Here is a 23,700-nt window from a genome sequence, read left to right as displayed (position 1 = left end):
ATTTTACTTGAATAATATTTATGCTGTGGTTTTTTTTCATGCTGTATTTTGTGGGATAAAACTTGGGGATAACTGTAGTTGGAACTGTGAAAACATTTTGTTTTTTAAAAATGTACATGTAATTCACTTTCCAGTTTTTGATAATTGCATATGTGTGTCAAGGCAGCAGAGTTGTGCGTGTGTGATTAATAAAGGTTGAATTAACAGAATTTCCTGTTTTAAGTAAAGGTTTCTGGTTTGTGGGATTTTTCTTGCCAGTTCATCATTTGAGTTTACTTTGGAGATTATTAGACCACTTTGGATATGTATGCCCCCCTCAAAATATGACTGTAGGAGTTCAGGACACGCTACCCCAAAATGTGCCACTATGGCATAAGGACTTTTGTGAGCTGAAGACAATTAAGTAGCAGATAAAAGAAAAGCACTCTGTCTTTTGTTACCCCTCTATTTGCCTAAAAGCAGGATGAGTGCTAAGTCACTTCAGTCGTGTCCGACTCTTTACGACGCAATGAACTGCAGCCTGCCAGGCTCCTCTGTCCATGGGATTCTCCAGGCAAGAATAGTGGAGTGGATTGCCATGCCCTCCTCCAGGGGATTTTCCTGACGCAGGGATCGAATCTGTGGCTCCTGCACTGCAGGTGGATTCTTTACCACTGAGCCCCAGGGGAAGCCCCAAAAGCAGGATACAAATTTACAAAAGTGCCCCCTTTCTATCAAGAGGAAGGGACAAAGGTTAATTCCCAGAGACAACTTCAGGCCCAATCAGCCTGTAAATAACAAATTTTACTAACTAGCCTTTGGCTCCACCCTTGAAAGCCTACAACTGTTTTCCTCTATCCTGTCATTTCTCCAGAGATTTATTGTTCTTTATTGAAGATGCTATGTAAACTGACACTTTAAGCCACTCTCAGTTATCACTTCTCTCTGAGATATACATGAGAAGTTTATTACAACATCTGTTTTTCTCTTGTTAATCTTTTATGGCAGTGGTCTCAGCCAAGAACTCAGAAAGGTAGAGGGAAAATTATTTCTCTGCTACATGTATGAACAATGCTCCTTTGATTCATCTGTGAATCTCTTGGGCAGGGAGCCAGCCTATGAAATTTGGTACCCTAACACATTCATATAGGAGGGACTGTAATAGCGAAGAAACTTATATTCTATTACAAGTTAATCAGACTTCCCTGGTAGCTCAGTGGTAAAGAATTTAATTTGCCTGTCAATGCAGGAGACATCTGTTCAACCCTTAGGTCAGGAAGATCCCCTGGAAAAGAAAATGGCAACTCACTCCAGTATTCTTGTCTGGAAAATCCCATGGATGGAGAAGCCTGGTGGGCTGCAGTCTGGAGGGTCGCAAAAGAGTCAGACAAAGTCAGACACAACTTAGAGACTAAACAATAGCACCAAGTTAAGCTTAAATTATTTGTAATGGCTCATCTCTGAGAACCCTGCTTCCCAGGTAATAAGCATTAAGCTAAAATACCTTTGTTTAGCTCAGAGGAAATATCCTGACCAGGCCCATCTGTGAATGGCTGGAGGGAGGAAGAAACCTACACACCCTTTCACAGAGGCTGATGGAAACCAGGAAGTGTTTGAGTTTACTCTCTCCTCTTTTAGTATAAAAGAAGGCTAAATTCTAACTCAAGCAAGATAGTTCTTTGGAGCATGAGCCCACCATATTCGCAGCCTGCTGCCTTTCTGAATAAAATCATTATTTCTTGCCCCAACAACCCGTCTCTCAATTTTTGGCCTATGTACGGAGAGCGGTAGGAGCTTAGACTCTATTGAGTCTAAGGTTACTAAGTACAGGCTTACTGAGTCTAAGCCTGTCCCATGGCTTGGGCTAATTACATGCTTGCTGAATTAAACTGGAATTTACCTGGGTTTGCAGGTGTGGCTGCCTAAGAAAGGAGGATCCTCCAGCTTTCTCAAGTTCACCAGTGTCTCTCTGCTACACAGGCCACTGTTATCCATTATGTACTTTTTTCAAAGCTTGGGTTTTTTGGCTACAGAAATGTATGAGGAAGACATTTTTTGAAACCCTGCTATTCAGATAAAATCACTGTTAATTATTTAGACAGCATATCTTATACTTTCATGCAGTGTTCGTTTATATTTTCAAAATTTTCACGTAGGCCTCACTGAATCCAAGTTACATCAGTAGGCTTTGAACAAAATAAGAAAAAATAGCATTCTTTGGAAAAAAGAACAGCATTCCTGGATACCCATCTCCCTTTATCATTCCATTTATTCCATGCGTTTCTCTTAATCTGCTTTTGATTTTTAAAATTACTTTACCAGGAAAAATGATCCACTTACCTCTTGTTGACCTGAAACAAACTTGCAGATACTGCTCCAGCCAAGATGGGTTTAGTTAGGACGAGCAGAGAACTAACCATAACTTGAGATCTGCAACCATGGCCAGCTGCATCAAGTCAAGTCCCTGCACCTCAACAGAAGAAAAATGCTTTTATAGGGAGGAAACGGAAGTTGGGCTGGTTAAAGAGTTCGTGACTTTTCATTGGCTGAGTCCTTATCAGGAAAGAGAGGCCTTCCTCCTGTCCGGCTCCGCTATCATCACAGTGTGTGAAAGCGCCCTCTTCTGGTCGCCTGACTCTATTGATGTTTCTGTTTATTTTTCACACTGAATTTGTGGGTTTGTTCCATGCTTAGTCTAGGCCTTCACTTGGAAGTGTATTTTCTTCTTCCTACTATTTCTAGCAGTAAATTTTCACCTGTTACAGTTTCTTTATCTCTGACTTAGCTTGCAACAAATTAAAATGCAAACTAGTGTGGTTTTCATTTCATTTTCATCAAACTAGTGGGAAATCTGGGGGGAAAAAATTGGTCATGCTAGGTGTGAATATTGAAAGGCTATATTCTATTTGTATGTTATTTATAAGTAAGTGGGAGTGGGTTTGGAAATGGGTGGTCTGTAAATCTACCTATAATCCATCCATTTTATCAGCTAACCAGGAAGGAGCGGCCACAATTTAGAGCACAGACAACACCACTGTCCCAGTGGGTTAGTGGGCAAGAGTTCAAGTGTTCTGTCAGATTATATTATATTACATTACATTATATTCTTAGGACACAGTCTCTGTTGAAACTACTCACCTCTACTCTTGTAGCACAAAGGAATGAATGAATGTGCCTGTGTTCCAATAAGACTTTATTTAGGGACACTGACATCATTGGAAGGACTGATGCTGAAGCTGAAACTCCAATACTTTGGCCACTTGATGCAAAGAACAGACTCATTGGGGAAGACCCTGATGCTGGGAAAGATTGAAGGCAGGAGGAGAAGGGGATGACAGAGGATGAGATGGTTGCATGGCATCACCTACTCAATGGACATGAGTTTGAGTGAACTCCAGGAGTTGGTGATGGACAGGGAGGCCTGGCGTGCTGCAGTCCATGGGGTCGCAAAGAGTCGGACATGACTGAATGACTGAACTGAACGGACATCTGAATTCCATCTGCCTTGTGAGTTTCAAGCGTCACAGAAATGTATGATTTTTTTCACGCATTTAAAAAGGTCACACCCATTGTTAACTCACTGGCTGCACGAAAACAGGTCATGGGCCAGTCTGCTCCCTCCTCTCCGGGAAATGCCTCTACACAGAGGTATAAAGAATGAATATCACCCAAACCCACACAACAGCATGGAGGCATTACAGAGAATACAGACACCTTTATTCAGATTAGCACATACATTTAATAGTGTTATATTAGAAATGATACCTTGTCAATACATGGGGAAAAGACATTAAAACAAAACAAAAAAAAAAAGTAAAGAAAACCAAGACTTCAGCCAAAGTCCATGATGGTTTGGTCACACACAGAAAAGAACAGTACTGCCCCTTCTCTCTGCCCATAAAGGAGGTGGTGTTGGCATGCCACATGGTATTACTCCTTACCTCACTGTGTCTTTTTCACCAAGTTCCTTAGTCATACACATGCTTGACCTCTTAATACTGTGGATTTGAATGCTCTGCCATTGATTTTTTTAGCCAGCAACTAATAGTCTGGTCATCTTGTGAGCCCTGCCACTGGCCTCTCCCACATTCTTGGGCCCTGCTTTGCTCATCTAAGCTCCTGCAGAGCTTCATCTTCCCAAGACCCTTAATGCAAAGCACACAAGTGGGGAATGCTGGCTGCATTCCACCTCACGGTTGGCTCCTCTGATGAGAAGTGGGATAACAGGAGAGGACTCACTTTCTGATCGCTGGTGTGATGTTTATGTTTGATCCACCACAGATTCAAGATCCATGGGTGGTAGAAGGATCAGACCCGCTGGGCTGGAGACAGGGTCAGAAAGGGAGCAGAGGCAAGAGCAGTGCTCAGCCACCCAGAGGGGCAGCCTCGGGTATGATCCCGCAAAAAAGATGAAGTCTTCTCCCCCTTTGCCTTCTGCTCCCTTCACAGAGGGAATTCTTGGGCCTAGGAACCAAACTTCCAAAAGACCCACCAGAATTTGCCCTCCAATAACTGGGCATGGGAGTCCTTTGTGTATAGGTGAGGAGGGTGGAAGGTATGGACCTTGCAGCTTACAAAATCTGCATTCGATTCCTATATCCACCACTGACTGGCCATGACCATAAGCAAGTTACTTAAACTCTCTGGGCCTTTATTATGTTCAATATGAGAATAATAGCTACCTTTTCAGCTTGATTATAAGGATCAGTAGAGTATGTAAAATACATATATTATGTACATAGATAGCACTTAACACATGATCACTCCTCCATCACTGCACTCGGCCGACATCATATTTAGGCTGCCATCCTCTGTGCCAGAAATTTCCAGTTGTGCACGAAAATAATATAACTGGCCACTGGGTAGGGCAGATTTTAAGTTTATGAAGCTAAATATTTATGGAAAAAGCATCACATTCTCCTTCTAACACCATCAATAGGACTGAACTGGCTGGCTAGACAGAAAGCGTACATATAAAGAAATGCTTAAAAATAAAATCATACCTGTATGCTTTTTACTTTTGCCATTTCCCAGAAAACAGAATAATTAAAAACAAGACGGTCTCAAGAGGATGCATATTAGCAGCGAGAACAACAGCACCGGAAAGCTTCGTTTTTTCAGTGGCCCACGGGAACTGTTTTCTCTATTGTCCTGTCCTGATGATTTAAACCTCATGATTTAATGGCCTTGCTTCTCCACTTAATCATAGCAAAGCAATCCCGGTTTCCCTCTCCTGTGACAAAAGCTTGTGCAACAGAATATTGCTTAAATGTGGTCATGCTTGATGCCACAGCCCTGGTTCTGTCTGCGATGGGCCCCGTCTCTCATGCTGATCTCTTCATAAAGAATGCCAAGGGTACTGCCCAGGCCATCAGCCTCAGGACCATGGTGGATGGCAAAGGATCAGCAGCCAGCTGAGTTCTCAGGCTACAGTTCACTGTAGTTCCTTGCTCTAGGATGCGGCTTTGAGGTTAGAGATGCTTTAATTTTTTTCATACATTTAAAACAAGCTATTTAGTAGAAAATGGTGGAATAAATATAGTTTTAAACAAATTAAGTGGATATCTATGTCATGTTATTAGGAAGAGTAACTACAGGGGCTGAGTATCAGAAGCATACCATTCTCATTAAGACTTGTGGTATTTCAGAGTTTGGGAATACACTCAGCCCTCTCCCTTACCACTTCTGCATCCACGGGGCCCACATCCCTGACCATGTATATTACAAAGTTGCTGAGTCTTTATTCCTATTGGTGGAGGTCCAAACGCATGGCCTATTGCACATGATAAACCACTAATGAATTACTAATCACTTTTCTTGTGTTTCCTGTAAACTGGAGCTGAGAGAGGCCTCAGCAATAGTTTGTTTTTCTTGGAGAAAGAAAAGGTAAAACCTTTTAAAATGTTATCTTCGATTTTCAACCCACAAGTCAGCAAACCCCACCTCCCTCTCTGTTGCTTCTGGTCCTCAGAATACAATTCTTACTGAGGTCTCAAACTTCCTAGAGCTGCTCGCTAGAAACAGCACAGAAATGGTGGTTGGCCGTCTCGAAGCAGCAAAAACAGGAGACCTCAGCCCTGTACGTGTGTCTCTTCGGCACAGGAAACTGGCTGGACAGAGGGCAACCCGCACCGCAGATAAATCAGCTTAATACACACAGACCTCAGGCTCCAAGGCTCCTATGACAGAAACCATGCTGGGAAAGTCCCCTTTAAAGGCAATTACTGCTCCTAAGAGAAGTCAGTCCTCTCTGCATCTGTACTGAACTCATCTTCCCCAGGTGTCTGCAGACAGAAACAGATGCACCTTTTTCTTAACATAGGAATATAACGCTGTGTTAGCTACAAAAACACAGAACTCTTTTAAGCATATACCTTAGCGTCTTACCCCACCTTTACTCCTACTAACAAGCATCTCAGTGAAAAGAGTTTTCGTTCTGTGTCTCGAAAACCCCAAGAAGACAGGTCTTTTCTATGGGGACACACCTCCAACCCAGTGTGAAAGGACAGGAACACGCTATTCTAACAAGAGTGAGTTTTGTCTGTAACTCCCACCAACTCTGCGGGATTAAAGGATTCCTGTAGACGTCCTTCTGTTTCACAACCAATCGCTCCATTATCTGTCCTTTGAGCAATAGCTGAAAGAAACTCCGTTTCTGATGGATCCGTTCATGGAAACCTTCGGATTCCCTCGCTCCATCCTCTCTCGGCTGAAGATTGTATCCTGGTCACTGTCAAACTCGGACTCGGACACCATCAGGCTGGAGTTGTGCTCTGTGCTCCGGTGCTTGATACCTAGGGAGAAGCAGACAGACGCCTCTGGAGGGGAGCGGCATTCTCCCGCCCCGCCATCCATCATTCTGGTCCCAAGCACGGAGCCCTGCGCTCTGCACCTACAAAGCCATCACTTACGAGGCAGCAGGTGCTTGGGGTTTCCCTGCGGGTGTTAACAGGGACTGTGGAATCACTCCTGAGCTTGAGCCCAAGCTTTGTCACTCATCAGCTGCGTTCTCACAGGGTGACTCTTGGACATCGGGATTAAACACTGGCAAGGCACTGGGAAACTGTCTTGGAGACTTACCATATTTGGGCCTCAGCTCCATTCTTTCCTGGTCGTCCATGTTGTCCAGGATGGTGTACTTTGTTTTCTTCCTTATTTTAGTCCTTTTCCGTCTGAAAAAGACAAAGAAAAAGGTCAACTCAGATTCTCAGAGAGATAGGTGGGATCCAGGATTTAAAACACGTGGAGAACACTAAAGGAAATGCTTTGCCTTTAGAATGCTATTACATTTTATTAATTGGCATCTTTTATTAATGATATGTGGGGCTTCCCTGGTGGCTCAGATGGCAAAGAATCTGTCTGCAATGTGGGAGACCCAAGTTTGAGCCCTAAGTTGGAAAGATCCCCTGGACAAGAGAATAGTAACCCACTCCAGTATTCTTGCCTGGAGAATTCCATGGACAGAGGAGCCCGGAGGACACGACTGAGTGTCTAACACACAAACAATCTTCTTTATTAATGATGTGTGTCACAGCCCAATCTGGGTTTGGTGAGTCTGAGATACATCATGTACCTTTTTTTTTTTTTTTTTAGCTTTTTATTTGATATTGTTGTTATTTAGTTGCAAAGTCATGTCCGACTCTTTTGTGACCCATGGACTGTAGCTGGCCAGGCTTCTCTGTCCATGGATTTCTCCAGGCAAGAATACTGGAGTGGGTTGCCATTTCCTTCTCCAGGGGATCTTCCTGACCCAGGGATTGAGCCTGCATCTGCATCTCCTGCATTAGTAGGTGGATTCTTTACCACTGACCCAACCAATTAACAATTTTGTGATAGTTTCGGGTGAACAGAGAAGGGACTCAGCCATACATATACATGAATCCATTCTCTCCTAAACTTCCCTCCTGTCCAGGCTGCCATATAACGCTGAACAGAGTTCCATGTGCTGTCCAGCAGGACCTTGCTGGTTATCCATTTTAAATACAGTGGTGTGCACCTGTCCATCCCAAAGCCCCTAACGATCTCTTCCCCCTCATCCTTCCCCCAGACAAACATAAGTCCGTTCTCTAAGTCTGTGAGTCTCTTTCTTATTTACGCCATGCATCCTGAAGAAACACATGTCAGAGTAGCACTGCTGTTATCACCTAACTGCAGGCTCTCACCTAAGCCTCAGGCTGAGGTGCAGGGACCTTTCCAGCAACTCTGTGTGTTGGCCCAGCAAGCTTTTCTCCATGAGGAATTCCTTCCTCAGAAAAAGCTGGATGAACAAGTTTCCCCCTGAACCTACACCACCCTGGGATGTCCGAATATGCAAGAATGACAAGATGACATAACTAGCAATCAGGAAAAAAAATCAAGAGAAATTATAATAAATTCTCCCAAAGGAATAAGCAATAACTCAATCCTTCATTTTTTCACAACACATCAAGACATGCAGGCTGATCCTATGGACCTCACCCTATGCTTTAGAGGATAATTTCAAAATATACATCAACACTATGGTAAGATTTGTAGAGAACAAACAAAGGCAATATTCTGAGAACTTGGTGATTAAGAGCATGGGGTTCCAACTCTGGGTTTACTAGCTGGGTGACTGTGAGGCCATTTTTTGTCATCTCTTTGACTCCATGTTCCCACCTGTAAAATGGGAATAAGAACAGTTCCTCTCTCATATGACTAATGGGAAAACTCATAAGATAACACATAGAAAGCACTTAGAAGCATTCATTATAATGGCAAGCACTTAATAAATGCTCAGTCACTCTTGTCATCATTGTCATCTACTTGATACAAATGTCACAAAGCTGTAGAATTTGGAAAGCCAAGCAAAGCAGGGTGACCTTCATCCCAGATGGTTCTGGGAAAATATAATGGGATAGAGGCCGCTAAGTACCTCTTCCTATGCACTCGTTCACTGGTCCTACCTTTGGAAAAGTAATCACAAATAAAACTACAAAAATTGATAAGTGATCTCTGAAAAATAACTATTATTATGGTATACCATTATGTTTTGTTTATCAAATCTTCTTCGGAGAGCATTCATAGAGTTCCATGTAGGAAAGTGGACCCAATGCTGCCTTCTAAGGACTTGAGTAATCATTATTCTTATGAATGTCCTCACAGAGGGTTGGGCATGGGGTTCTGGAAGGTTCGGATCATAAGGTAAGTCTGGGGCTCCTCAGCAATCAGCTTCATGGGAATAAAAAAAAAGAAGGAAAAACCTAAAGCAAAACTTCTCTTTGGTGATCAGATCAGATCAGTCGTTCAGTCGTGTCCGACTCTTTGCAACCCCATGAATCGCAGCACGCCAGGCCTCCCTGTCCATCACCAACTCCCGGAGTTCACTGAGACGTCCATCGAGTCAGTGATGCCATCCAGCCATCTCATCCTCTGTCGTCCCCTTCTCCTCCTGCCCCCAATCCCTCCCAGCATCAGAGTCTTTTCCAATGAATCAACTCCTCGCATGAGGTGGCCAAAGTACTGGAGTTTCAGCTTTAGCATCATTCCTTCCAAAGAAATCCCAGGGCTGATCTCCTTCAGAATGGACTGGTTGGATCTCCCTGCAGTCCAAGGGACTCTCAAGAGTCTTCTCCAACACCACAGTTTAAAAGCATCAATTCTTCGGCGCTCAGCCTTCTTCACAGTCCAACTCTCACATCCATCCATGACCACAGGAAAAACCATAGCCTTGACTAGACGGACCTTTGTTGGCAAAGTAATGTCTCTGCTTTTGAATATGCTATCTAGGTTGGTCATAACTTTCCTTCCAAGGAGTAAGCATCTTTTAATTTATGGCTGCAGTCACCATCTGTAGTGATTTTGGAGCCCAGAAAAATAAAGTCTGACACTGTTTCCACTGTTTCCCCATCTATTTCCCATGAAGTGGTGGGACCGGATGCCATGATCTTCATTTTCTGAATGTTGAGCTTTAAGCCAACTTTTTCACTCTCCACTTTCACTTTCATCAAGAGGCTTTTGAGTTCCTCTTCACTTTGTGCCATAAGGGTGGTGTCATCTGCATATCTGAGGTTATTGATATTTCTCCCGGCAATCTTGTTTCCAGCTTGTGTTTCTTCCAGTCCATCTTTGGTGATGGTGCCACTTAAAGTTTTGCATTTAGGAAAAAGAATTCAGGTAGATTTGTTGCTTCACAGATGTAAACTAATGAAAACCTACCGTTTGGATCAGTATATTCTAGAACTCCTTTCTCTACTGAGAGTGGATTAGGCCACTTAGGTAGTGTTCTAGTGAGTGTGATGTGAGACTGGTAGAAAAGAGGATTAGATTTGATACAGAAGCATTGAATCTTCTAGAAAATATGACAGCTGCAATGAAAAAAAAGTTGCCTCTAGTATTATTCCATTTAACTAGTAGGCACGTAAGCCCTGTGGGGGAGAATGTATTATCATGTGGTTTTAAACTTGAGTCTCTCTTCATAAAAAGAGGGATTGTCAAAAGTTGAGCAGTTTCACAAACCCGAGCAACAGCCCTTAAACCTATCATATCACCTTTAATGTTGCATCTTTATTTTCAAAGAAATAAATAAGCATGCCAGGTACCTCTTACAGCAGCAGATGCAAAGCCACGTCAACCCCCCTGTTAGCACAATGAGGGCGAGCGCCAATATTGTCACATAGAATACGCTCCACTCTGAAAAACAGGAAGACCAGAGAGGACATGTTACATACCCTTTGCAAAACAGCTTTATTTCAATAACTCTCAATGAATATTTCTGAATCCTTACAAGCAAAGGCCATCCGTGGTGTTGTGACCACCTCACCAGGCTGGCTGCAGGGCCTGGTAAAATACTAACAAACCAAGAACAACTTAAAACCATCCTACATTTGTCCAACTGGTTCAGAAGAAACTGAAAAAAATAAACTCATCAATTAAGGTTTCTTAAACACCCAGGTAAGGCACACCAAAACATTCATTCTAGAAACACAGAACTTCAAAACTGGTTCTGGTCTGGTTTCAATAAAGCAAATAAGGTGTTTATTTGTATGGCTGCCTGTGACATGAAGGTACTTATCATAGAGCCTGACAGTCATTCAGAAACAATTTCATCTTCACTTCTCTTCTTCCACATCCTTACAAAAATCCAGTGTAAAAAGCTTTGCAACAACCCAGGGAGAGAGAAACCAATGGAGCAAAGACACAGGGTTTAACTCCATTAAACGTTACAACACTACTTGGAATAATGATTCAAGGGCTGGTTATTTTCAAATTTTTAAGAAATAGAAACAGGAACATAATTTGGCAGGGAGCTCATCATAATTTTTCTGCCAATTATGTCCATCTGCATCCCCAAGAAGACAAAATGACTCTTAGAAACAGACTGGCATTAAAACACAGTTTCCTCCTCAGAAGAGACAGGCGGTGGCTCAGGCAGACGCTGGCTGAGATGGTGGCTCCAATGTCTGGAGCCTGCTTGTGCAGACAGCCTGGTGAGTGGGTCAACTTTCTTGCTCATCTGATTCCAGCCAGGTCCACACCAAGGGGCCACTTCACCAGAAGGTCACACCCAGTTCAAGCCAAGGCAGGTACAGTCCGGACATGGGATCCACATAGCCCAAAGCGACCTTCTCAGCAATGGTTAGCAACATCTGCTTTGCCGGGGTGAATTTCCTCAGCAGGAAGTTTTAAGGAAAAACCTTAAACACACCCCCAAGGTGAATTGTGGGAATATGTTGACTCATCACCACATGAGCTGGTGCAATGGGCTTTGGGTGAGAAAAGGGTTGAATTTACAGCTGTACAGTCAGGCAGGTCTTTCTGACAGTTCAGAATGATTTGTCTGAAGCCTCCTCTCCTGGAGCCACCCACCACGCCAGGACTCACCACAGTTGCTTTCCCCATCCCGGATATAACGCTGGATCAGGTTCTCCATCCACAGCTGGGAGCAAATACAGCGCTTTGTGATGGGGTCACAGTGACCATGGCCAGAACACTTCAGAAGGCATCCTGCAAGGAGGCGAGTGAGGCAGAGGTCATCATGGAGCAAAGGAGGCTCCCTGGCTTCAGCTGTGTCTTTTTCTTCCATAGACCCTGAAGAGAGGCACCTTGTTGAGTCAAGTGCCTCTTACTGTATGGACAGTGGTCCAGGGATGGTCTCTCATACTGACAGTCTCATCAGGAAGTGAATGGCAGAAACATGTCAACACCGGCACCGTGAAGCAAAAGCCTTAAACACGTAGCGGAAATGCAGCACCCTCTGGCCCAAGAATGATAAATTCTAATGATTTATCCAGTGAAAATGATTGGGGATGTGCACAAAGGTTTATCTACATTGTGTATGTGTGTGCTCAGTTGCTCAGTCGTGTCTGACTCTTTGTGACCCCATGGACTGTAGCCCATCAGGCGCCTCCATCCATGGGGTTCTCCAGGCAAGAATACTAGAATGGGTTGCCATTTCCTTCTCCAGGGAATCTTCCTGACCCAGGGATCGAACTCAGGTCTCCTGTGTTACAGGCAGATTCTTTACTGTCTAAGCCACCAGGGAATACTCTCTCCTCATTGGTTTCCAATTGCTGCTGTAACAAATGACTGCAAACTTGAAGGCTTAAAACAACGTACCATTATTTAAAAATCAACCTGACAGTCTGCGAGTAGAGAATTAGTTGTATAAACTGTGGAACACATCCAGGATGGAGTGTTCACTATGTGACCACGAATATCTTACTGAGGGATAAATTCTAAAAGATTTGAGAAAATGATCGTAATATGGTTTGAAGCTAAAAAAGCAGATTTAAAAATATGTATCAAATTATCCTGATTGCATTATATGTGTCTAGAGATGGGGGAACTAGAAGGAAAAACATCAAATTATTAACAAAAGTTATCTTTGAATGGTGGGAATTCTAGACTGTAGAATCTAGAGGATTATACTAGGATTATTCTAGTTTTTTGTCTTCTTGTGTATTCCAAATTTCCTCCAATAAACAAAGATTACTTTTGTATCAAGAAAAAAGTTCTTAAAAATAATTTACTCCACATTACAAATAAAGTCAACTGTGGTTAGAGACACATCTGAGACAAATTAAATTTTACTATCCAAATATTATCACAGTCCCTAGTGTCTACTGAAATGATCCTTTTAACATAATAAGGTACTCATGTCCCTCGGAAGGTGGGGACAGAGACCTGGGATAAAGACTACATTTCTATCCACACACGTGAATGGATTTGGTACCAGGAAGAGGCGGCAAGCAAGTGGTTAGGAAAAGAGGTCCCACTGGAAGGCACTATAAGCTATCTTAAATTTCCAACGGGCTTCCCTGGTGACTCAGATGGTAAAGGATCAACTTGCAATGCAGGAGACCTGGATTTGATTTCTGGGTTGGGAAGATGCCCTGGAGAAGGGAATGACTACCCATTCCAGTATTCTTACCTGGAGAATCCCATGGACAGAGGATCTTGGCAGGCTATAGTCCATGGGATCCCAAAAAGTCAGACATGACTGCATGACTAACACTTTACTTTTCCTAATGGCTCAACAGTGAAGAATCCACCTGCAATGCAGGAGACACCAGTTCAATCTCTGGGTCAGGAAGATCCACTGGAGAAAGAAATGGCAGCCTACTTCAGTATTCTAGCCTGGGAAATCCCACGGACAAGAGCCTGGAGGGCTATAGTCCATGGGGTCGCAAAGAGTTGGACATGACTTAGCAACTTAAGAATAACAAAATTCCCAATAATCTACATAACATCTATTCACAACCTAAGCCACAGTGTCCCAGGTCAATCAATTTTCCAGCTATTAATACTTATCTGTCTTTAACAACATTCTGACTGTTTAAGTCTGAAATTTCCAACAATGACCAGGGTGTGAGACTATAGTTTTAAAAACGAACCATGACTTGTTTCTCTTCAGGTTCCCTCAAAGAGAAAGCACAGTTGGCAAATGTATGTTGCAGAAACCGACTTAAGAAGTAAATGCAAAACAAATCCCTGAATGCTAAAGTGAAGCTGTCCACATGTTTTCTTTCTGTGGCAGCAAAATGAAGCCCTGGTTAGCAAATCTGATTCTTTTAGAATATTCCCATAGGAGTTGACATGGAGAAATTAGAAAGATAATTAAATCCTGAACTTTATTTCCAATTAATTCAAAAAAGACTATGAGACCTGCTATAGTCCTGCCATATTGGAACCAAATCATATTTCACCTCCTCCAAGAAATCTTTTCCTTTAATCTGGTTAGGTACTTATGTTTCTGTGATATTACCATTGCGTCTAATTGGATGGCATGTCTACTGCATAGTATTTAGTGTTAGTCACTCAGTCGTTTCCGACTCTGGGACCCCATGGACTGTAGCCCATCAGGCTCCTCTGTCCATGTGATTCTCCAGGCAAGAATACTAGAGTGGGTAGCCATTCCCTTCTCCAGGGGGGTCTTCTCAACCCAGGGATTGAACACAGGTCTCCTGGATTCCAGGCAAATTCTTTACCACTGAGCCACCTGGGAAGCCTTATGTCTAGTCCAGTGGAATCCAATTCTAAATATACAACAATTATATATTTATATTACTTGACCTCTAAAAATAAAAATATTTCTGATAGGGGGCATACCTGCTGTGTCAATCCTCAAGACTTTGAAAAGCAAGAAATCAGCCTTTTCCTTTGAGAGCCGCCTGTGTAGATTTCGGGCCACTTCGGCAGCTTTGAGGACCTTGAAAGGTGGCCCAGTCTGTACATAAAACACAATCACGGTGCTGCAGAGGAGACAGAGAGGGGCCAGCCACATGGTTAGCCAGTGACCGGCGTGACATATCCACTCCAGCCATGGGACCTGCTGAGAAGGCAGACGGCCACAGCTCCATGGCCTGGCAAGGACACGGGTGTATCCTGGGGGCCAAGGAGTTGATCGGCTTCTCGTCACAAATAAAGGCTCTTTGGTCCCAGAATTCAACTGATGAGGGGAAGATCTTCAGATAAACGGAGCAATGTGTGACTGCATGCATGCTAAGTCACTCAGTCATGTCTGACTCTATTACCCCGTGAACTGTAGCCCACCAGGCTCCTCTGTCCATGGGGATTCTCCTGGCAAGAATACTGGAGTGGGTTGCCATGCCCTCTTCCAGGGCATCTTCCTGACCCAGGGATCGAACCTGCATCTCTTACATCTCCTGCTTTGGCAGGCACCTGGGGGCCCCAGAGCAATGTGTACAGACAGACACAACCACACACAGCATGAGAACCTTCAGATGCATCTTCATTTTTACCTTTTCGCTGAGACATGATATACTTATGATAAGAGTCACTGTTCTAAAGGAAGCGTGTGTCTCAGTGTCCTTTAGCGTATTCACAAAGTTGTGCGTTTCCAGAACGTTTCCATCATCACAGAGACTCCACACTCATCAGCAACCATTCCCAGGACTCCAGCTCCTGCCAACTACTCATCTATTTTCAGTCTCTGTGGATTCGATTATTCTGGACTTTTGATATACATGGAATATGCATGAGGCATTTTGTGCCTGGCTTCTTCCACTTTGTATAATGTGTTCACAGTTCACCCAAGTTGTAGCATGTATATCCCCCTCCTTTGAAATGCCAACTATTATTCCACTGTATGAATAGGTATCTTTTATCCACTTATCAGTCGATGACATTTGGACTGTATCTACTTTGGGGCCATATGAATAGCACCACTGTCAATGTCCACATCCTGGATTTTGTAAGGATATACGTGTATCCTTTCTCGTGCGTATATATCTAGGAGTGGAATTACTGAGTCGTATGGTAATTCTATGTTTAGCATTTTGAAAAACTGTGAAAGTGTTTCCCTCAGTGGTTGCATCATTTCACATTCCTACTGGCAACATATGGGTGTTCCAATTTCTCTATATACTTGCCAACATTTGTTACAGTCTCTTCTGGATTAAAGCCATCCTGGTGGGTATGAAGTGGTATCTCCACGTGATTCTGATTTGCATTTCCCTACTAACTAATGATGCTCAACCTCTTTTCATGTGTTCATTAGCCACTTGTATATCATCTTTGGAGAAATTTCTATTCAAATCTATATTACTCTCCAAATGTTGCCATAAAAATCATACCACAAATTGGGTGTATAAAGGTTTTTTAAAAATTCAATTAAAATTATAAATCCTATAAGAAATCAATGCAGAGGTTGAACCTTACAGACCCTCAGGAGGTGGTTGGTGGTTTAGTCACTAAGTCGAGTCCAACTCTGGGACCCCATGAACTGTAGCCTGCCAGGCTCCTCTGTCCGTGGGATTCTCCAGGCAAGAATATTGGAGTGGGTTGCCATTTACTTCTCCAGGGGATCTTCGTGACCCAGGAATCGAGCCCGGGTCTCCTGCATTGCAGGCAGATGATTTACCAACTGAGCTATGAGGGAAGTGTAAATCCAAGGTCCTCTTAAGAGTGGGAGAAGTCTCAGCCCCATGAACATGAGGCACGAATGGAATCTGGCTATGAAACATGCCCTGGGCATGCCCCAGACCATTTGCATGCCCTCTGTTGATACCAGAACTAAAACCCAGCTCCCTCTGATGGTCCCTAACTCCTTCAGTCAGAACATTCTCAATCAGCAAACATTTACTGAGCCTTGCGGGAAGGACCTCTATAATCATGCCCTTGCTGCTGCCCTTTGAGGAAAAAAAAAAAAGAATACAAATGGGATAAACGTTGTGTGGAAAGACACAGAATGAGAGAGGAGACCAACACCATCAGGCTGGACTGTGCGCCTCCTACCTGAGGTCTGAGTGGGCCTGAATCTTCTGAACCCTGATGTCTGAGTCCAGCACGTTCAGCAGCGCCGCCAGCTGCCTCACGAGGGTGTCCTTGTGCTGCTCCGTCAGCTGCCCAACGCCGACCTGCAGGATCAGCTCCACCAGGCCGCCCTTCTTCGGGTCTGGGGAAACGAGAAGACACAGGCTTTGTTTCCACTTGAAAACCCCAGGCTTGATAACAGGAGGCGCAAGGCCTGCACAAGAGTCACAGAGCTTTAAGTGACCCCTGTGTTGGGTTCTACACTTGGGTTCTACGGCTCAGGTCAATTCTCCCAAAAGCCACAGAGGCCACTGTCTGTGAGGACTTCTTCCCTGTTTTATATCAGCTCGCTGTCTACTAATTTTTCTCCAGATGATAGACAGGTATGCTTAGTCAGCCTTGGGGCTCACTTAACATTCTGGGACCTCACACACCTACCCTGACCCAGAAAGAGAACTCAGTCCCTGAGGGCTGTTCATGCCAGAGCTTGGCGTGGCCACCTCACTGGAGCTACCCTCCTGGCGCTCCCAGAAGTGAAGCGCTCATGTCCACCTCACGAGGTCTTTTGTCTTTGAAAGACCTCTTTGTCTTCTGGTAGGAAAACCAAAGTGACCAAGCAGTCTTGCTGTCAGGCCCAGTTCTCCCTAAGAGTTCAGAGGCTGGATCTGTTGGGGGATAGATGACCACGTGTAGAGAAAACCACAGGTGGGCTTGGCCTCCCACACTGGGTTCCATTGCCACCTGTAAAGAGCCCCAAAGGCAGACCTCCCCTCCCCTGACCCCAGCTCACAGGCCAGCCCCACAAACGCAGGCCCAGAAGCCCAACGCGCACCTGGCCGCACTTCCACTGTGGCGGTGTCCGTGTCTGAGGCCCCCTGACCATCAGCAACTCGCAGGCGGAAAGTGTAGATGCCCTCCACCAGGTTGGTGAGCTGCAGGGCCGAGCTGTGGTCAGAGCCGTCGATGACATCCTGAGAAATAACACGTTCACAGTCCGTACTCAGCTCCCAACCCGGGCCTCCGCGGACCCCAAACCTCAGTCTCTCATCTTTGTCACACATGCATGATTCTAAGGGACAGGCCGAGGAGGAAGTGGGGAGGGGAGGTTAGTGAAGGTCTGGGTAATCCTCGGTGTCTCTTCCACTGCTATTTTTATGCGTTTCTAAAAATTTTTATATTTTGGTCACACCTCAGAGCATGTAGGATCTTAGTTCCCCAACTAGGGATGGAACTCATGTCCCTTGCTTTGGAAGAAGAGAGTCTTAACCACTGGACCACCAGGAAAGTCCCTCTTTCACTTTTAAAGCACCAGCAGACACAAGACTCAGACAGGACTTGGTTACAGGAGCTTCCCAAGGGCTCTGCTGCTGCTGCTGCTAAGTCACTTCAGTCGTGTCCGACTCTGCGCGATCGCATAGACGGCAGCCCACCAGGCTCCCCCATCCTCAGGATTCTCCAGGCAAGAACACTGGAGTGGGTTGCCATTTCCTCTCCAATGCATGAAAGTGAAAAGTGAAAGTGAAGTTGCTCAGTTGTGCCCGACTCTTAGCAACCCCATGGACTGCAGCCTACCAGGCTCCTCTGTCCATGGGATTTTCCAGGCAAGAGTATTGGAGTGGGGTGCCATTGCCTTCTCCTCCCAAGGGCTCTAGGAATGACCAAATTCTACCCAGCAAAGGCAGAAACTCCTGAAATTAGGGCAAAGACCTGGAGTTTGAAGCACTCTCTCTGAAGAGTTTTCTGGGTCTTATTTTCAAAGACAGCTTTGCAGTGCGTAGGATTCCTCGTGGTGCATCATGTTCACCTTCTCTAATGACCCAAGAGCCTCAGTAGAGACATCTCTGCTGAAAACGTCTGAGAAGGATCTCCTAGACCCCTGTCCTGAACTTGCTAGCAGAAGAGGGTGTAACCAACGGTAACAAGTGCTCTGATCAGGGAGCTGTTATAATTACACTTAGAAGCCAATCCACCATCTGGCTGAACAGTATTCATTCCAGAGTTACTTTGGAAATTATAAAGCACTTTCAGTTCTTTCCCCGGGACCACTCCCTTGGTACATCTCCAAGAGTAAATTTTCATCTTTCAACTTCTTAGCAACAGCAGGAATAGAAGATGTACCTACATTTATAGCCAAAAAGGCAGGGTAATGTGGAGAAATGCCTGCTAGGAATGAAAAACCTAAGCCTATCTGGTTGGTTAAAGATGAGTTAATCAACTTTGGCCAAGTCACTTTCCATCTCTGCATCTGATTTTCTGTACTTATGCAATGGGAATGGCAATCCTGGGTCTAGTGACCTATCTGGTACAATACTGAGGAAAAGGAAAGAATCCACATGGATCAAAACAGGAATAATAGGAAAGCTGAGGAGCAGAATGAGTCCCGTGAGAAGATTCCAGGCTATGGTTTCTAACTCTATCAAAGTCTGGGTGGGGAAAAAGTCAGAAAGGACTTCAAATTTATTTAAATTGAATAGCAGCTTCCTGCACTCAGCCGTCAGAGGAAACCTAGAATCATAAACATCTTAGGGGGGCATGGAAAGGGAGATGAGATCATAAGAGACACAGAAATGGAGTTAACTGTGTCCCCTCAAAGGTTGAAGTCCTAACCAATGTGACTCTATTTGAGATAAGGTCTATTATGAGGTAATTAAGGTTAAATGAGGTCATAAGGAGGAAATGGGGAAGACAGGGGATGAGATGGTTGGATAGCATCACTGACTCGATGGACATGAGTTTGAGCAAGCTCCAGGAGTTGGTGATGGACAGGGAAGCTTGGTGTGCTGCAGTCCATGGGGTTGTGAAGAGTCGGACACAACTGAGTGACTGCACTGAACTGAGGTCATAAAGGTGGGGTCCTGATCCATAGGATTAGTGTCCTTGTAAGAAGAGACACCCGAGAGCCCTGTCTCTCCCCTCTCTCTCCCCTCCTTCCTCTCCCTCTCCAGCCCTGCTCCCATGTGAAGACACAACAAGAAGGCAGTTGGAACCAGTCATCTACCACCTTGATCTTGGACCTTCCAGTCTCCAAAACTGGGAGAATATAAATATTTGTTGTTGAAGCTGCCCCTCCTGTGGTATTTTGCTATGCAGCCCTAGCAAACTAACATAGACGTAATGATTACCGGTCCAGGGGCAATTCTCTTCAAGTACTCACTCCAGCCGCTGGACTCTGGCCGTCCCGGATCCACAGATAGGACACAATTCCTTGGTCATCAGTAGACCTTGAACCATCCAAAGTAATGGAGTTATTGGGAAGCACAAGAACATGTCTGCCACCAGCCTGGGCTCTGGGAGGACTATTATTTTCTAAGTCAAATACAGCAGAAATGAAAGCAAAGAAATTGATTTAAAATACTTGTGATAAGTGTGTCATAAAATATCCATGACTATTCCATCTTGCAGATAAGTAGATTTAAAATATCCAGAAAGCATCATCTCTTGCCCAAAATACCCATAAGATAAACTAAAGACTTTCTTTAAGATCCCTTTGCACTCAGCTACTTATAATTTGGAAGCCAATATGTTGGACAGTTTTCTATCATCATTACAGTTTTTCCCTTTTTGAAAAGGGAAACCACGATCTTATTTACATTTGGGATCTGAAAAATGAAAACATTTTGGTTTAAAATATGCTCTGGATCATTCTATACTGGTCCATGCTATCTGGCCACAGAAATATTTATGTTTCTAGTCATGCCAAATTTTGATTGTGTAAATACAATAAAGAACTTGAGTCAGAAATAATTAGACCTCGTTGTTCTGACTGGGTATCAAATATAAGGAACAATGTAAAGCCATTTCTGATATAAAGAAGATGCTATGAGGCAGATGGGGTTGTTTAGATGGGATTCTGGGATTCAATAAATCAGTCAATAGAAAACGGGTGAGGATAGTCAAATATTGACCCAAAGGGTTAATTAACATCCCACTGGTCACTGGCCACTTTCATCCTCAAAAAAGAGGCCAGAGACTGGAAGAGCCAATTGCTGCTATTTTTAGTTTGCCTTTTTGTCCACTCCGCTTCTCCACAAGCATTATCTTTTTAAAAATCCAAACCTTTCAGGTAAAAATGGCATGATGCTAGGTTTCGCCTCAAAATGCTTCGACCAGGATCAAAGAAAATGTGAACTGATAGACGAAATAAGAAGGGGAAAATGCTGCTAACTGTTGAAGCTGGGTGACGGGTGCATGATGGTCCATTAGGGCTATTCTCTCTACTCTTATATGTGGTCGAAAACCTACACGGTAAAACATTTGGAAAAAACTCAAATCGGTGTCACTGTGCTTAGAAAATTGCTTCATTCTCTCCCAAATGCACAACAGATAAAGTCCAAACTACTCAGCACAACACAACACACACAGTCCTTTATGGCTGAGCCTGGGGCTCAGCTGCCCTCCCCAGTGTTCGGACACTCTTGCTGGTCCCTAATAGCCAACCGGATTTTCCCACCCAGCCATGCTGTTTTACCTTTCTGAGCTTCAGTGCATCATAATCATTCATTCACTCACTCATTTACTGAAGTGGCCAACATTTATGATTTGCTGTGAGTCCAGCACCGCACCACATGGAGGAGACAAATACCTACAATAAAAGACTTCAACCACTCACAGTCCAACGGAAAAGTCAAAAAGACAAGTACCTAAAGCAAGATGGTGTAAGACTGGACCACACATTTCATATTCATGGTTTCATGGAGCTTGAAACCACCTCTGCACTTAGATTTCCAAGGAAGAGAGAAAGCACCATGTGGTCACTGGGACTCAGGGCTGTAGCTGTCAGCAGTCACAGAAGAAGAGTGAAGCCATCAGAAGGTGCACTCCACAAACAAAAGAGAAGGCTACGTCCTTGCAAAGGGAGGCGGGAAAACAGCTAACGTGGACAGAAAAGGAATGACCTTTGTTTGGCCAAGCAGAGTTCAGCATCTGTTATGAACGAATAAGCAAACACCAGCATTTCTGGATAACCATGTGGCTAAGGGTTTGTGACATGAAACAACAGACTGGTTCCAAATAGGAAAAGGAGTACGTCAAGGCTGCATATTGTCACCTTGCTTATTAAACTTATATGCAGAGTACATCATGAGAAACATTGGACTGGAAGAAACACAAGCTAGAATCAAGATTGCCGGGAGAAATATCAATAACCTCAGATATGCAGATGACACCACCCTTATGGCAGAAAGTAAAGGGGAACTAAAAAGCCTCTTGATGAAAGTGAAAGTGGAGAATGAAAAAGTTGGCTTAAAGCTCAACATTCAGAAAACAAAGATCATGGCATCTGGTCCCATCACTTCATGGCAAATAGATGGGGAAACAGTGGAAATAGTGTCAGACTTTATTTTCTGGGTCTCCAAAATCACTGCAGATGGTGGTTGCAGCCATGAAATTAAAAGATGCTTACTCCTTGGAAGGAAAGTTATGACCAACCTAGATAGCATATTCAAAAGCAGAGACACTATTTTGCAAACAAAGGTCCGTCTAGTCAAGGCTATGGTTTTTCCTGTGGTCATGTATGGATGTGAGAGTTGGACTGTGAAGAAAGCTGAGCGCCAAAGAATTGATGCTTTTGGACTGTGGTGTTGGAGAAGACTCTCGAGAGTCCCTTGGACTGCAAGGAGATCTAACCACTCCATTCTAAAGGAGATCAGTCCTGGGTGTTCACTGGACGGAATGATGCTAAAGCTGAAACTCCAATACTTTGGCCACCTCATGCAAAGAGTTGACTCATTGGAAAAGACCCTGATGCTGGGAGGGATTGGGGGCAGGAGGAGAAGGGGACGACAGAGGATGAGATGGCTGGATGGCATCACTGACTCGATGGACGTGAGTCTCAGTGAACTCCAGGAGCTGGTGATGGACAGGGAGGCCTGGCGTGCTGCGATTCATGGGGCTGCAAAGAGTCGGACACAACTGAGCGACTGAACTGAACTGAAGGGTCTGTGAGATTGAGAAGTAGAAGGCGCCCAGCCCCCTCCACCGACGGATCCACCCACCCTCTGCCCTGACTCACCCTTCTTCACGGCCACGGTGAGGGTGGTCGTGCTGCTCAATCCCTGCTGGTCTTTCACTGTTAAACGGAAGTGGTAGGTACCCACCTGAAGACCGCTTACTGTGGCTATAGCTTTGTCGAAGTTTTCCATCTCCACTGCGCTGGGGCCTCTATGAAACATGACAGTCATTAACAATGAGCTCAAGGTATGAGAGTCTGAGAATGGCAGGCATGTTGTTTGTTATAGATGGTCTTTTTTTTTAATGGCAATAATATATACCATCTAGAGAATTCTAAGATAACTTTTTACTCATTTAGATTCTTGAGTTTTGTGTAAGAGGCACAAGCTAAATCCTATTTCAGACAAAATCTGCTGGATTCCTGGGAAGAGGATTTTGGGGTTCTTTTTTTTTTTTTAATTGAGCTGTCAGTGAAATGATCTGTTTTTAGAAGATGGAGCCTTAGAAACCACTCCTACTTCTTTCGTTCTTTTTTATTTTGGCTGTACTGTGTGGCACGCAGGATCTGAGTTAGTTCCCTGAGCAGGGATCAAACCTGCGTCCCCTGCAGTGGAAGTGCACAGTCTCAACCCGTGGATGGCCAGGGAATTCCCTCTGCTATTTCTTCTTTAAATAAAATCTGCTGAAATCCTCAGCTATCTTTCAGGAGAATACGGAAGAGGAGGGAACAAGCCAGGTAACTGATTTAAGAGAGGAATTACAGCAGAGTTGTGAAGACCGGGCTCTATAGTCAGGAAGACCCAGGTTGACTCCCGGAGCTTGCTCAGCCCTGTGATCTCACTTATCTCTGCAAGCCTCAGTTGCTTTACCTTTAAAATGGGAATAATAGTATTTACCTCTTAAGAACTGATCTAGTATTCCACAAGATTAAGCATGTAAAGTACAAAAAAAAGTCTCAGGATACAGGAATCCCCTTGAACTCTGCACTTCTGTGTCTATAGTCACTGCAGGTGGTTTGAGAGTATGTAGACTTGGGGG

General features: G+C 44.1%; 1 protein-coding gene across 3 annotated transcripts in view; it reads right to left on the bottom strand.

The window, feature by feature from the left end:
• Positions 1 to 3,679: 3,679 nt before the first annotated feature.
• The window catches only part of KIAA0319, a 76,258-nt gene continuing 56,237 nt past the window's right edge, over positions 3,680 to 23,700 (bottom strand). For all 3 annotated transcript variants that reach the window (XM_005223817.4, XM_002697538.5, XM_024983873.2), the window contains 9 exons: positions 22,724 to 22,872; positions 19,868 to 20,019; positions 17,546 to 17,684; positions 16,696 to 16,855; positions 14,548 to 14,690; positions 11,821 to 11,943; positions 10,539 to 10,629; positions 7,060 to 7,151; positions 3,680 to 6,773 (listed from right to left, as the gene is read on the bottom strand). In XM_005223817.4, coding sequence (XP_005223874.1) covers positions 6,595 to 6,773; positions 7,060 to 7,151; positions 10,539 to 10,629; positions 11,821 to 11,943; positions 14,548 to 14,690; positions 16,696 to 16,855; positions 17,546 to 17,684; positions 19,868 to 20,019; positions 22,724 to 22,872 — 1,228 coding nt within the window. In that variant the 3' untranslated portion in view covers positions 3,680 to 6,594. The remainder of the gene's footprint in view (positions 6,774 to 7,059; positions 7,152 to 10,538; positions 10,630 to 11,820; positions 11,944 to 14,547; positions 14,691 to 16,695; positions 16,856 to 17,545; positions 17,685 to 19,867; positions 20,020 to 22,723; positions 22,873 to 23,700) is intronic.

The sequence above is a fragment of the Bos taurus genome, chromosome 23 (genome assembly GCF_002263795.3).
Source record: "Bos taurus isolate L1 Dominette 01449 registration number 42190680 breed Hereford chromosome 23, ARS-UCD2.0, whole genome shotgun sequence".
Taxonomy (NCBI): Eukaryota; Metazoa; Chordata; class Mammalia; order Artiodactyla; family Bovidae; genus Bos; species Bos taurus.
This window is presented reverse-complemented; position numbering and strand designations above follow the sequence as displayed.